Source organism: Carassius auratus, chromosome 47 (assembly GCF_003368295.1).
Source record: "Carassius auratus strain Wakin chromosome 47, ASM336829v1, whole genome shotgun sequence".
Classification (NCBI taxonomy): domain Eukaryota; kingdom Metazoa; phylum Chordata; class Actinopteri; order Cypriniformes; family Cyprinidae; genus Carassius; species Carassius auratus.
The window spans coordinates 4,374,150-4,387,459 of record NC_039289.1 but is presented as its reverse complement, the minus strand read 5'-3'; the positions used below and the strand labels follow the sequence as shown (position 1 = coordinate 4,387,459).

Here is a 13,310-nt window from a genome sequence, read left to right as displayed (position 1 = left end):
GTCAGTAACAAAACTCAAAACAAAATAAAATAGAATACGTAATTTAATTATGGACACATACATGTAGTCATCTAAAAAGAACATACAAAACAGAAAAGGATAAAACCTCAAACAGTAATTCCCCTCTGCAACTGTTCATGTAAATTTGAGGTAAAAATCAAGTAATGGCACAAACAAGACAAAATTTTGTAAGTTAAAATTAGTAAAGCTAAAAAAATTCTGCCTTAAGCGAGTCACTTGACTTCATACAAGGCACTTTACTCATACTGTACATGACACACAAGGAGTCATCAGATAAACACGTAAAAAAGATGAAGCCCTGCATATGAAAGGAAATAACATTTAGGTGACAAGATGAACAGTTACAGACTACAAAACATTTAAAAGCTTTCAATTCAAATAGTCTGTACACTTTTAAAAATAAAATGGTGTTAAACCATGTAAACAAACAATGGAAGATAAATCTTCGAGGGTGGGTTTAAAACAACCGGACATTTCTTGATGAGCGGTTTCTGTGTGTTAAAGGGATCTGTTTGGAAACCCCTATGATGCATTTTAGAAGAGCTTGGGGAGCTGGCGTAACCTACTCAGATCCAGGAAATTTCCCACCGACCCTTCAGGCTCCGTGACTTCCTGTATCCTCTGGTTTTCAGTTTGCGGGGACCTGCGTTGAGTCAGACCGTTCTTTGCATCATTCTCCTTCTCCGGGTTTGTCCCGCCACACATAAGCAGCTGCATTTTGGGCCGCAAGTCTAGAATTAACTGCATTTGAGAGTCAATGGCAGACATGTGGAGATTGGAGACTGGCTTGTTTGTAATGTTTTTGAGGACCGCAGTGCTCTGGTCTTCACGGTCTTGATCAACGCTCACATACTTGGACGTTTCATGCTGTACAGAACACCCGAGAGCTGAGTCTACCTGGACGGTGTCCTCTTGCTCTTCTTCACTGCTTGTTTCTCCTTCTATAAGTCCGTATTTCTTCATGTATTTACAGGTAGCTAGAGACATATTGGTGGGGGACAGTATACTGAGTCCAACGCTGCTCTTTTCTGCAGCGGGTCTTCTCAAGAGAACCGCGCTAGGGTCTGGAAATGGCCCGGAGGATTGACCGCCCAATGAGAGCCTTGACAGTTGCGAGTCACTTAAGTACTTAAGTGCAATGGCATTGGCCTCAAGGCTAAGGTCTACACTGCCGCTTGGCCCCCAAATGCTGGTCCCCACTGGCTCAGAAAGAGCTAGTCTTGGAATCACTGCCTCTGGGTTAATGCAGGCTAGGGTACTGAAGAGAAAAAGGATGTTAGGAACAAGACTTTTAATAATAGTTTTGATAAAATAATCCTTCATTGACTACGTCTTTACCTGGCACTTTCCACAGTTGCACGTGTCGTCTTTTCCTGGGCAGAGTCTACGTTTATGTTCACCCCGAACTGTTGGAGCTGTCTTAATGTTGCACTTAAGACACGGTCCTGATTTGGAGGACTGGATCTGTGCTTCGTTTTTTGAGTTTGGGGTATGGAAGATGTCAGTGATTTCTTAGACTGAAGTGGTACAGGAGACAGACTTTGTCTGTTTGGGACACTCTGTATGTCTTGCTCTACCTTTTCTTCCACAATTGCGGAGTCTTGTAGACGACTTTGCACCCGACCCTGCAGCAGGTATTGAGTCATAAAGTTGGTTTGAACATTCACAATGCATCAATTTCTAATTAAATACCTGGAAACTATAACTTAAGCATAAAAACTGGGCCATACCAGTAGTTCTTGGTAAAATCTTGGGTTTTCAATTTCTCGCATTTCAGACGGATTGTTACTCTGTAACTGAGAGTTATAATACATGCTTGCACTCTCTCCCAACACTGGACTCTGAAACGAATGGGCTCCGAAACCAGATGACATGCTGCCAAAGACAAATCAAATCAAATAAAAAAGTGTAACACTCGTTAATAAATCAGAAATGAAAATTAAAAATCGCTAAAATTGGTTTAGCATTAATTTCAGGTTCATTAGGGGTCATCAAAGGGTTCATTACTTGGGTTTTGGAGATGTTGGCTGTAGAGGAGATCCTGGACTGCACTCTTCAGTGTAACGATATGCATTTTCAGATCCGAGTCTGGAAGTGACTATGCTGTCATTTTGACCTCCAGACTTTGGCTCGATCTCAGTATGCCAATCCAGACTTGGGACCCCATGTGTGGAGGCCTCCTGGGAGGTATTCCAAAACAAGCTAGCCCCTAAAAAACAAGCAAACAACAAATATGTCATATGCGGTCATGTGTCATATGTTTCTGTGGCTTAGTGGTAGAGCACTGTTTTAGCAGTGCAAAAGGTTATGTGTTCGATTCCCAGAGGTAAAAAAATGTTAGCCTGAATGCACTGTAAGTCGCTTTGGATACAAGCGTCTGCTAAATGCATTAATTTATGTCATGATACTGAAAGGAACTAGTTACAAATTCAAAAGCATGAAAGCTTCCAAAGTACCTGTTCCTACAGCAACACTGACACTTGTTCGTTTTGGAGGAGATGTGGGTGTCTGACTGTCTCTTTCCTGCCGAGTATCATGTTCTGCAGATGCTACTGGAGGTGTTTTGCTCTGAGACTCAAGAAGTTTCTGAATCTGTTAAGGAAAGTCTGTCAACAACATGTGACAACAGGTCAACGATACAACATTGGCCTTATTAATACAAACCTGGAGTTGAAGCAGCTTCAACTGACGCTCTTGATCCATAAGCATCCTGTAAGCATCAGCAGGAAGGAGACCCATGGGGGTGTCTAGGCATGCTACCTGCCTAGACTGGATTTGGCAGCACTGGGTTTGATAGGACAGGACTTGCTCAGCAGAACCATTGTTGGTGTTGACTGTGGGGGCACATGGTGTCCCTTGCCAGGTGTTGTTTTGATACAATGGAACGTGACTTGGTTGGTTGGTGCAGCAGCTGCAAGGGTTGGCAGCTGGGGTGCTATGGAAGAGCCTGTGTTGAGATTGATGATGAATAGGGGTCTGGCTAGGCATTGCTGAACTCTTTCTGGCACCACTGTGAGCTGATGTTGGGGGTCCGGAATAAATTGGCTGGGGTTTGGTCAGGAAACCTTGGGAAGGACTCTGCCTTTGTTGATGAAAAGAGCCATTGGGCGAAGCAGCATTCCTTGTTGAGGAAGAGGATGACGATGAAGACGATGATGCAGATGAGCCTTCTCTTGTTCTTCTCATTGAGGGCAAGGATTTACGATTCACATTGGGTTGTGGTGTCTGTTGTGCTGGATTTAGATGTGGTTTGTTTTTTGGCTGAGAGAGGATGGGAGTTAGTGGTCTTCGGATTGGAGGAGGTCCAGGGACGCTTCCCTGTTCTGGAGGTCTCATGACTGAGAGGCCCTGGTGGGCAGGGCTAATGCTTCTCCGCTGGACATTTGAAAGGCTACGAGAAACCGGAGTCATGTCTTGTGTATTAACAACACTCCCATCCAAAAAGCTGGCATCTAATACCATAGAGAGTTCTGGTACTGAAGGATGAACACGTCTAGTCTGAAGAAAAATATTTTAAATGGAGGTTAATGGGTAAGAAGTTATCCTGCATGAAATTGAGAGGTACATCAGGGGTGCAAGGCCATAAGTTAACAAACCTGCTGACTGACAGGATGAGGATTTGGAGACGGCCGAGGGGAGAGGTCTTCATCTTCTACACCTGAGTCATGATCACTGATCGACAATTTATTCTGTAGAGCAGCTGAAGATGCTGCAAGAGTTGTCCTAATAAGTCAAAGTAGATATAGTGTGTTATATTTCCTCTTTCTTTTTTGGTATATTGTATTCCGTCAGAACACATTAAAAAAGTTTTTAGAGAAATAAAAAGATTGTACCCTGTTAAAACAGTCTGGGAGAGCACTTCCTCAAACAACACGGTTTCCTGATTTTGGTTCTCTGCACTAAGCTCAAATTGTAGAGGCCGTCCTTCTGCAGGCTCTACATTCTGTATCAGAATATTAAGTCAAATTAATGGTGAACAAAAGTAAATGCAATGCTAAAAGAATGTTAGCTAAGCAACAACTCTAAAACCAAAGACGGCTCACATCAAATGTGAAAACACAACTGCTCTAGACATTCACTTAAGAATCTGAAATATGATTCTTCATACAATAATGAATTCTTTAACAAAAGCAAATAATTTGCCTGTATAAAACTCACAGTAGAACAGGTTGCATGAGGAGGAGAGGAATGTTTCCTATAGACCTTTGCCTATTCATATTTAATTTGATTAGAACAAAGACATAGACAGGCTTACCTTGTACAGCATGAATGACTCTGTGCAGGTGAGCAGCTGAAAGCTCATTTGTTGCTGTCCGACACATGGTTTACACTGGTAGAACTCGGGATCCCGGTGAGTCAGGGAATACAGAACCACCAGGAAAGCACCTCCCTCCGACATCACTCTGGAAACCCAAGCCAGGAATTTTATTTAATTTTAATAATAATAAAAATATTTTTTTCAGAGATTTCAAAGATTGTAGCAACAAGGAAAAGATCACATTTACTTGCTGAAATAATTCAAGCAATAATATTAAAACTATAATATAAAATATAATAATATAAAAAATAGAATACTTTCCTAAATAGATTATTAAATCTATAAAAATAAATATATTCAATTTAATAAATGAAGATTTAGTTCATTTATTTTTTCACAATAGGATCAGCTTTTGATTACATCATGAAAAGTGGGATGGAATACCTTTGGTTAATATTTTATGTCATTTCAAATCAGATATTTTGTAAAAATGATACATTTAATATTTCATGGTTACAAAATCTGAAAATTCAGGTCAGATGTTTTTATTTAAATTATTATAATTGAATGAAAGATTCCGAAAACTTTTTTTAATCAGAACAACATTTAATTTAGTCTTTAACGGACTTATTGGAGCACAAGAGCAAAAGAGCAGATGGATGGGACACTCACTTGTCTTGGAGGGCGGAGCTGTGCAGGTACCTCAGACACCACGCCCACACAATGGGATTATGGATGTGTGTAACACCACTCAGCCATCTGCCACAGGAGAACAACTGTTACACACCTACTCTGAACATCTTGCAGGACTCCAAGTATGTAACTAATAGGGCTGAATTATAATACCTGCCTACAGCCTGAATAAAGCAGTAAGAAAGTCCCCATTTCTAAACAAAGTACTTACATTCCTACTAGAGGGAGAGTGTAAGCCTTGGGGTCAGATTCAAGTATGAGGAGAAGTTTCCTGGTCTGATCCATGGTAAGAAACCTGACACAGAATGAGTCACATTTTAAAACACAAGCTTTCAAGAACAAAACATGGCTATATAAGGAAACAGAAGTGCTTCCTTACCCACGTTTCCTGCTGTTTTGGGTTACACCTGCAGGGCTGCTGAGGTTCCTGGCCAGTGCGGTTGGGATGATGGGCACTGCCCGGACAGGGACTGCATCTAGCATACAGGCCAAAGTGACAGCCGCCCAGGACAGGTCAAAGGTGAGTCGGTCCATGTTCTCAGAACAGCTGAGACGAGATCGCAAGGTGAGGAGTTTGGACAGCTCCAGAATCTCTTTACTGCAGCAGCAATGTTGAAGCATCTGGAAAGAGACACAGAAATAAGCATTAGTGTTTGACCATATAATCTCAACATACATCAATTTAAAATGAGAATGCTGTAATGAAAAATACTGTTTTAATTTGCTCCATTTAAAAGTACAAAATAAATAAGCATTCATGAAAAAGAAAACAAATTTAAATAAAAGATTTAAATATTAAAATTACAATATGAATTTTATATTAATATTCACATAATAAATGTATCATTTAAATTACTTTTAATATTTATTTGATGACATATTTGAAATATACAATGCTTGGGGCAGGTTTCTGATGTTCACCGTGGATGCATTTATTTGATTATAAATACAGTAACATTCTAAAATCTTTATACAATTTAGGAATTTTTTTTTAATAGATTCCTGTGAAGGCACAAGTGAATTTTCAGCAGTCATTACTCCAGTCTTCAGTGTCACATGATCCTCAGAAATTATACTACAGTGTTGATTTGCTGTTCAATAAACATGTCTTATTACCATAATAACTGAAACGATTTTGCTGCTTTGTATCATTGTGCAAACCATGATACATTTTTTTTTAGGATTCTTTGAACAAAGTACAAAATATCAGCATTAACTTGAGATTTACTTGACTCTTCTGTAATATTTTTGACTAATTCAGGGTTTATAGAGATACTGTTAAAATCTAATTCCAGGACTTTCAAGGACTTTTTTTGGTTTTCAAGGACTTCAATCAGAAATGTCACTTATCAAACAATATCTTATCTTTTAATTTCTAAAAAAGATAAAGAGATAAATAAAAATATACTAATAAAACAAAATGGCAAAAATAAATGAGGCACATACAAAGTATGCAATGTCCACTTCTTTAAATATTGGTAACATTAATAATGTCCTAAAATATATCAGCTACTTCAGTAAAGGTTACATTGTTATTGGCCCTTGTAAATCATGGCCTCCTAATAATCCCCATCTACTGAATTGGCTCCATCTCTCTTGACAAAATTTGACAAAACTACCGTCACATCACATACACAGCGACTGCAAGTTCCTCACGGCAAACCGTCAAAATAAAAGTTTGGTTTCACGTGAAGAAACGGTCAAAAATATATTACTATTTAGCTGTCTTAAGACTCAATGTAACAATGCTACTACTAATAATAAATATTAATAAATCTTTATTTTAAGGAATAATCACATTTTTTTTTTTTTTTAAACAGTAAACCTCTGTTGTGCAGCACTTTGTTTGCCAAACAATACCCTTTTTTCATTTGATTAGAATAAATTAAATTGTTTTATGCCTTCATCTGATTACCAGAAAATTTAAGAAGAACATTTTATATGGCCCTATTAGTTTAAAAAAGGACCCTGTACAATAAAAAATAAATTGTTTAAAATACAGGCCTAAGGCTATTTCTTATTATAAATTCACCATTCAAAATTCATTTTTAGACATATCAATAGCATTTGTATTAAAACTATATTCACTGAATGTAACTATTATAACTTTTTTTAAATTGAGAATTGAATCGAGAGCTTGGCAATCTAAACCGAATAGAGACATCTGAATTGATACCCAGCCCTGTGCTAAAATGAAGTTTGGTTGGTAAACAAGGGAATTATTTAAACTTTGAACAACACTGACATGCATAGCAGCTCCAGGGCACATCTGAAGCTGAATCACTTCGAAGAGATCAAAGTCCTGGTCAGGGGAAATCCCCAAAACCATCGAAAGTATATTATCAAGTTATCACTTTCCTCATTCAGATTGATTCTTTTCCCACAATAAAAGCTGAGTCACATACAATGAAATAAGATAATATAGCATTTTGAAATAACTCTATAGACTTCCAGAGAAACAAGCGCTGGGCTTGACAATAAGGACTGTCCTAAGTGTGAAAGACGCGAAGTCTTCCTCAAAGGGATTGTAGGTGGAGTGAGTGAGTATACAACATTCACTTCCACCTTTCGATACCACGACTGAGGTGCACTTGAGCAAAGCATCGAACCCCCAACTGCTCCCCGGGCGCCGTAGCATAAATGGCTTCCCACTGCTCCGGGTGTGTGTTCACGGTTTCTGTGTCCTTTGGATATGTTAAATCTAGAGCACTAATTCAGAGTATGGGTCACTATACTTGGCCACATGTCACGTCACTTTCAAAAAACAACTCCATTCAGTACTCAAGAGCTGTTTTCTATACAGCACACACACACACACACAGAGATGCGTCTTTGAAAACGTACAGGCTCCGTGTAAACTCTAAAAATAGTTCAGTCCAAAAGTATTGCTGAGTGTAAAACATGTTTAAGATTAGCCGATTAATACATTAGCTAATCAATCATTAGCTGTCAATACATTAAATTATAAGTCGTTTCCTCTAAAAAGCTGTTTATTCAGCATAGTGAAGCCTCTCCTTCTTTGACATTCATCCTTCTAGTCTCTTTTCCCATGTACTGCCAAAGCGGAAGCATTAGCCATTATTAGTGGTTTCGCTCTTTTGGCTAAAGGTTGAATGCTTGATAGCACTGCTTTGTTTACAGCGGTAACCAAGGAAATGCTGTATTACTGCTGTTCCATAAGCGCCTCCTGCTGTCAGAGAGTGAATTTGCGTTCTAATACAGCCCTGCTGATTTTCCCAGTAAAGAAACATTTAATTTGTATCTTTGTTCTAAATATTCAATGGTGCTATTACTTGTAATTTGATCACTTGTGTATATTTAAGGACTGTTTATTTAACTTAATTTAAATTTGGGTGACATAAGGTTATTTATTAGAATAAAAAGGTAGCATGGGTCAAAAACAATGATAGCAGCAACTATTTTATTTTTTGTGGCAAGGCCAGTAAAAATATTGGCAGGGCAAGTAAAAATTTCAACCACTGAAAAATCTTTAGCGTTGCTGAACTCCTGAAGCACAACAAACATCTTAAGAATTTTTTCTTAGAATTTCGTTTTTTTGCGATCGCTCTGTTTGCTTCTATAGCCGTATTCGAACAGTAATGGTTTCTCATGGGTATGTAAGGTATTTTCAATATTTACAGGGGTTAGTTTGTGATTTTATTGCTCTCTGAATCAAGAATGTCAGTGTTTTTCTCCCACCACTCGTGTAAAAATCCCCAGTTGAATTACCAAGTGGTTCTTGACAAACACTATCATGTGGTAATAAACTGCCATCCGACTCCACATCTTTAAATTTACAAGAAGAGACAATACAAATTTCACTGTTTAAATCCTTTTTGACCGCTGCGGAGGACCATGTAGAGCTTCGCTGTAAATAGTAAATTGTACACAGGTAAATTTAGGACATTTACAAGAACAGTATTTAATGACTGCTCAACCAAAGCAAGTGTAAGCTGTTAAAAACAAAACAGAGAAAGAGAAACCAAGCTATGCTTACATCATGTAAATAAGAGGCTTGCAGTGTGCACGTATTGTTTAAAGCAGATGCCTTAAATGTCAGAAGACCAGAAAGATATTAAAAGGAGAGCAGTTCATTCATAAATACTGTGGAAATATGAACCAAAAGAAAATAAGTGCAGTGTTGAAAATGGACGGGGCTCCACAAGGTCAACAAAGACCAAGTGCATCATTAATTTTTGTGTGACAAGATGCGTTTACTGAAAAAAATTAAACCCTTATTTCATATATGCATTGTCTTTTAATAATTCATGCACTTTTTCAAAGTACCTTGAATTTTACTATTTTCAAGGGGTTTTCCAGACCTTAAATTTTAAAATGTAAAAGTCAAGTACTTCATGCACTTTAAAGCACCGTGTATGAGCCCCAAAATACTTAAACATAACAACCCCAAACTGTTTAAAAATAAATACAATTGTCAAAATGTCTTATATTAATAACACATCCATGGTTAATTTAAGAACCGTTCAAAGCAAATTAAGAAACCAAGGAAACCACGCCAGATGGGAGCAGTGCAACACACTTAATCACCTGTCTCTAAGGAGCACAGTGTCCCAATCAGGGCAGCTGTTACTGACAGGTTACAGGGTGATGTTAATTACCAGTACGCCCCAATACGTTTCCACAGAAAGAGGAAAGAGCCCTGACCGTTATAAGTTCAAATGTGCTGTCAGTATTTCTCAGATCAACTACCTTAAACGAGATGTTCAAATCCTCCCTCGAGTGCACCGTGATGCCAGGAGCATGCTGGGCTTCAAATACACATGGCACAAGGATGTCTCCGGGGAGAAGGGCAGTTGGAGCTTTCCCAGGACATCCAGTCTGCTCTCTGCCAGGATCAAACCGATCCAGGGTTATCGTCACACCTTCCTCGTCTACAAAAAGGAAATATTTGTTAGTGATTATTATGATATTAACAATGATTATAGGATTTCCAAATACAGGCCTCCTAAATACTAACCACTGTCTACTGCCAGTGTGCCGAGCAGGAAACAGAAAAACCGAGGCTTGTTTGTCTGTCTAGCATGACGGTGAGCTAATCGTAATGCCTTTTCCACAAGTAACAGTCTCGGATTCCTGAAATAGACCAAATGTTACAGAGGACATTGAGCCATAATTTTTTTTTTTTTTTTTTTTTTTATCATCAGATCAGACATAATTATTAACTAAAACGAATAAAATTTTAAGTAAAACTAAATATTAGTTAAAAATAATAATAATAATAATAAAGTTGCCTCCACAACAAGTTGAAGTACTAAAATTACTTTAATTATCAACTGAAAACTGGGGGGAAAAAGGTCAAATTAAAAAAGCTAAACGTAAAAATAATAATAAAATTACTAAAATGTATATTAAAACTCAAAATATTAATACTGTAATACTATAGCAATACTAAAATTGGATGGGTTGCAAGACTGAAAATGTGCTGGCAAAATGAGATGTTTATTATAAATAAGCACAGTGATATGCATCATTCAAGAAAACACAGTCTAAATGCAAAACCATAATTTCACCATCACTGAAACTGAAATAAAAATGTATTAAAGCTAAATAAAAATATAAAAAATAAACATGACAAACAAACAGTTACTACAATTAAAAATATTAAACTATTAACGAATACTATAATAGTAATTATTATATCATTTGATAGTGACATCCACTTTAATGAAAAATATGGTTTATCCAGAAGATTACCTGTAATATGAGAAATGCAGACTGACCACATCACCACTGGGAGATGGATCCCAGAGAGAGACTTTAGATTTTGGGAATGACAGTGGAGTAAGGACATTGTCCGATGACCTTAAAAAAGGTGAACAAAAATATTACTTTCATTGAATAATAATAAAAGTTTAAAAATAGAGTTTTAGGTGCAATGCATGAGAACTAAGTTAGTTAGTTACCTGAGGTTTTCTGCTCGAACACTGTTCTCCAATATGTGGGCTGGCAGCCCTTTAAAATCCACCTGTACGCGATTCATCCTGTGGAAATAAGCTTTTTTTTTAATGAACTAAAGATTAAATGAATCCGATCTAGCACTGAATAACGCGTTTTCAAAACGTCTCAGACACTCAGTTATGGTATTTTTGTAAGTTTGGCAGGTTATGTGGCTTAACGTTAGCTTACATGCTAACATGGCAATTCTACTAAAAACACGTGAAAACCTATAACATATGGTTCAAGAGCTTATTATAACTGATGTAGGATATATAATATCTTACCTTTAGCCTGTTTGAACGCTTCGCTCATGCCTTCGTCGTGTTTTAGTCGGAACACTGCTGGGTGTGAGCGTGGCAACTGACCAGAAATGTTAAAACTGTCCTTCGAGCGGTATTAACCGCGCCAAGCCGCGTATAACGACCCGTGAGTTAATAATTAAACTCGTTCGGCTTGTCAGAAAATTGAGAAAACCAGTTGTTGTCAATAAACAATGGAATACAAGACGGACGCATTCAGCAAAGGCAACAACTCGAAAATAAATTGTGGCGCTGTTTCCAGGTTCCAATGGCGGGGCGCTGCAGAAGGACGGCTCAACCAATAGGAATCCAGTTGAGGGGGGCGCTCGACCAATCGGAAGAGAGGAACCGGACCCGCTTTCTTGCGGAGTGTTTTTGAATGCCTAGAGTCGATAATATTAGAATTTATCTTAGTTTTGAGGCTGTTTATAATACAAAAACTGTAGAATGTGAATAGTAATAGTATATTTTTAAACTGTTTTGATACCTTTAATAAAATGCTATTCTGATTTCATGGATCATCATGAAAGAATAATATAAAAATATAAAATCAAATATTCTGCACACAAAATGGCATATTTATTGCTTGAAAAATATAAAAATAATTTACTGGTGTTTAGAAGATTTTTCTGATATTTACATTTATATTTGAATCGTTCTAGTTTCATTGGAAGGGAAGATTAATGTATTTAGACTAGCTTTTATTATTATTATTATTATTAAACTATGGGACAAAATGTGAATTATTACCCTAGTGACAAGTGTTAAAAGTTTGCCAGATCACTAAAAAAATCATACTTTTTTGATTATATGACCGTTTTATTTACTGATATGTATAGATTTGTTAAAGTTTCTCCAAATGTTATTGCGTTTTAAAAAAAAGTGTCTATCTTAAGCAACTTATTCAGTTCAGTTCAGTTCAAGTTTATTTGTATAGCGCTTTTTACAAAACAAATCATTGCAAAACAACTTTACAGAAAATAAATATTTTGTACTACAATATTTATTATTTATTTATTATATGAATCAATAGTAGCAATATTTGTTAGTTCTATTGTTGATTCAGGGTTAGCATCATCTGGGGTCATCTGAGGGTCAGCATCATCTCTTCTCAGGTGTTCTGGATCCAGACTGGAGCTTGTGTAAACAAATAGAGACATCATTAGCATAGCTGCTGTTCCAAGAAAGTAAAATTAATTAGTTTAGCCCAAGCTAAAGAAGAATGCACATTTGATCAGATACAACTTCAGTCACAATTTAAGAGATGCATTGTTCGAATGCTTGGCGAAAGATGGGTTGTAGCGTGGTATAACGCTAGTTAGGTATGCAGGAGCTAAACCATTTAGGGTCTTATAGGTAAGTAATAATAATTTGTAACTGACAGAACTTAATGGGTGGCCAGTGCAGAGACTGTAAAATTGGGGTAATATGATCACATTTTCTTGACCTGGTAAGGACTCTACTTAAAAATGAGGACTGCATTAAAACCTTCTAATTTACCTGCAATACCTGTAATTAATTTACCTTATTACTGATTAAGTTAAAGTTGTGATTTGCTTTTATACATGTTTGTAAGTTATTATTATCATTACTTTTACTTGACATAGTCTCTTATGAATTGTAATGGAATATATTGTATACTAAATAGTGTTATGTGCACAACACATATTAGAATAAATAAAAAATATTAATTACGTACATTATTATTATATTGCATTGCCAATATTATTTTAGTACAGAAGTATAATATTTAATTATATATGAACTGTTACTGTTATATTTTTTAGTTTTCATTTTAATTATAGTTTCAATAATTTAGTTATGTGATTTTGTTATTTTTATTATTATTTTTATTTTATCATTTATTTATTTTCATTATTATTTTAAATATGTCTATTTAACATTAAGACATTTATTATTATCTTTGTTGTTATTATTATTGTTAGTATTCCTCTTCTTATTGTTGTTTTTATTTATTGTTAATATAATAACAATAACAATGATTATTATTATTATTCTTGTTAATATTCTTTTTGGTATTGTCTTAGTGTTCTTATTGTTGTTGTTATTTATTGTTAATA

The 13,310-nt window shown here is 36.4% G+C and overlaps 1 protein-coding gene across 1 annotated transcript; it reads right to left on the bottom strand.

Moving 5' to 3' along the window:
* Window positions 1–543: 543 nt before the first annotated feature.
* Window positions 544–11,500, bottom strand: LOC113064838 (SCL-interrupting locus protein homolog). The gene is made up of 17 exons (XM_026235799.1): window positions 11,215–11,500; window positions 10,897–10,974; window positions 10,688–10,795; window positions 9,951–10,066; window positions 9,683–9,864; window positions 5,352–5,593; window positions 5,184–5,267; window positions 4,952–5,038; window positions 4,277–4,424; window positions 3,855–3,964; window positions 3,618–3,744; window positions 2,686–3,519; window positions 2,478–2,613; window positions 2,029–2,230; window positions 1,752–1,896; window positions 1,360–1,646; window positions 544–1,279 (listed from the first exon to the last, which is right to left on the bottom strand). The coding sequence occupies exons 2-17, from the start codon at window positions 10,971–10,973 to the stop codon at window positions 556–558; spliced, it is 3,609 nt and encodes a 1,202-aa protein (XP_026091584.1). The 5' UTR covers window position 10,974; window positions 11,215–11,500; the 3' UTR covers window positions 544–555.
* Between the last annotated feature and the right edge of the window lie 1,810 nt (window positions 11,501–13,310).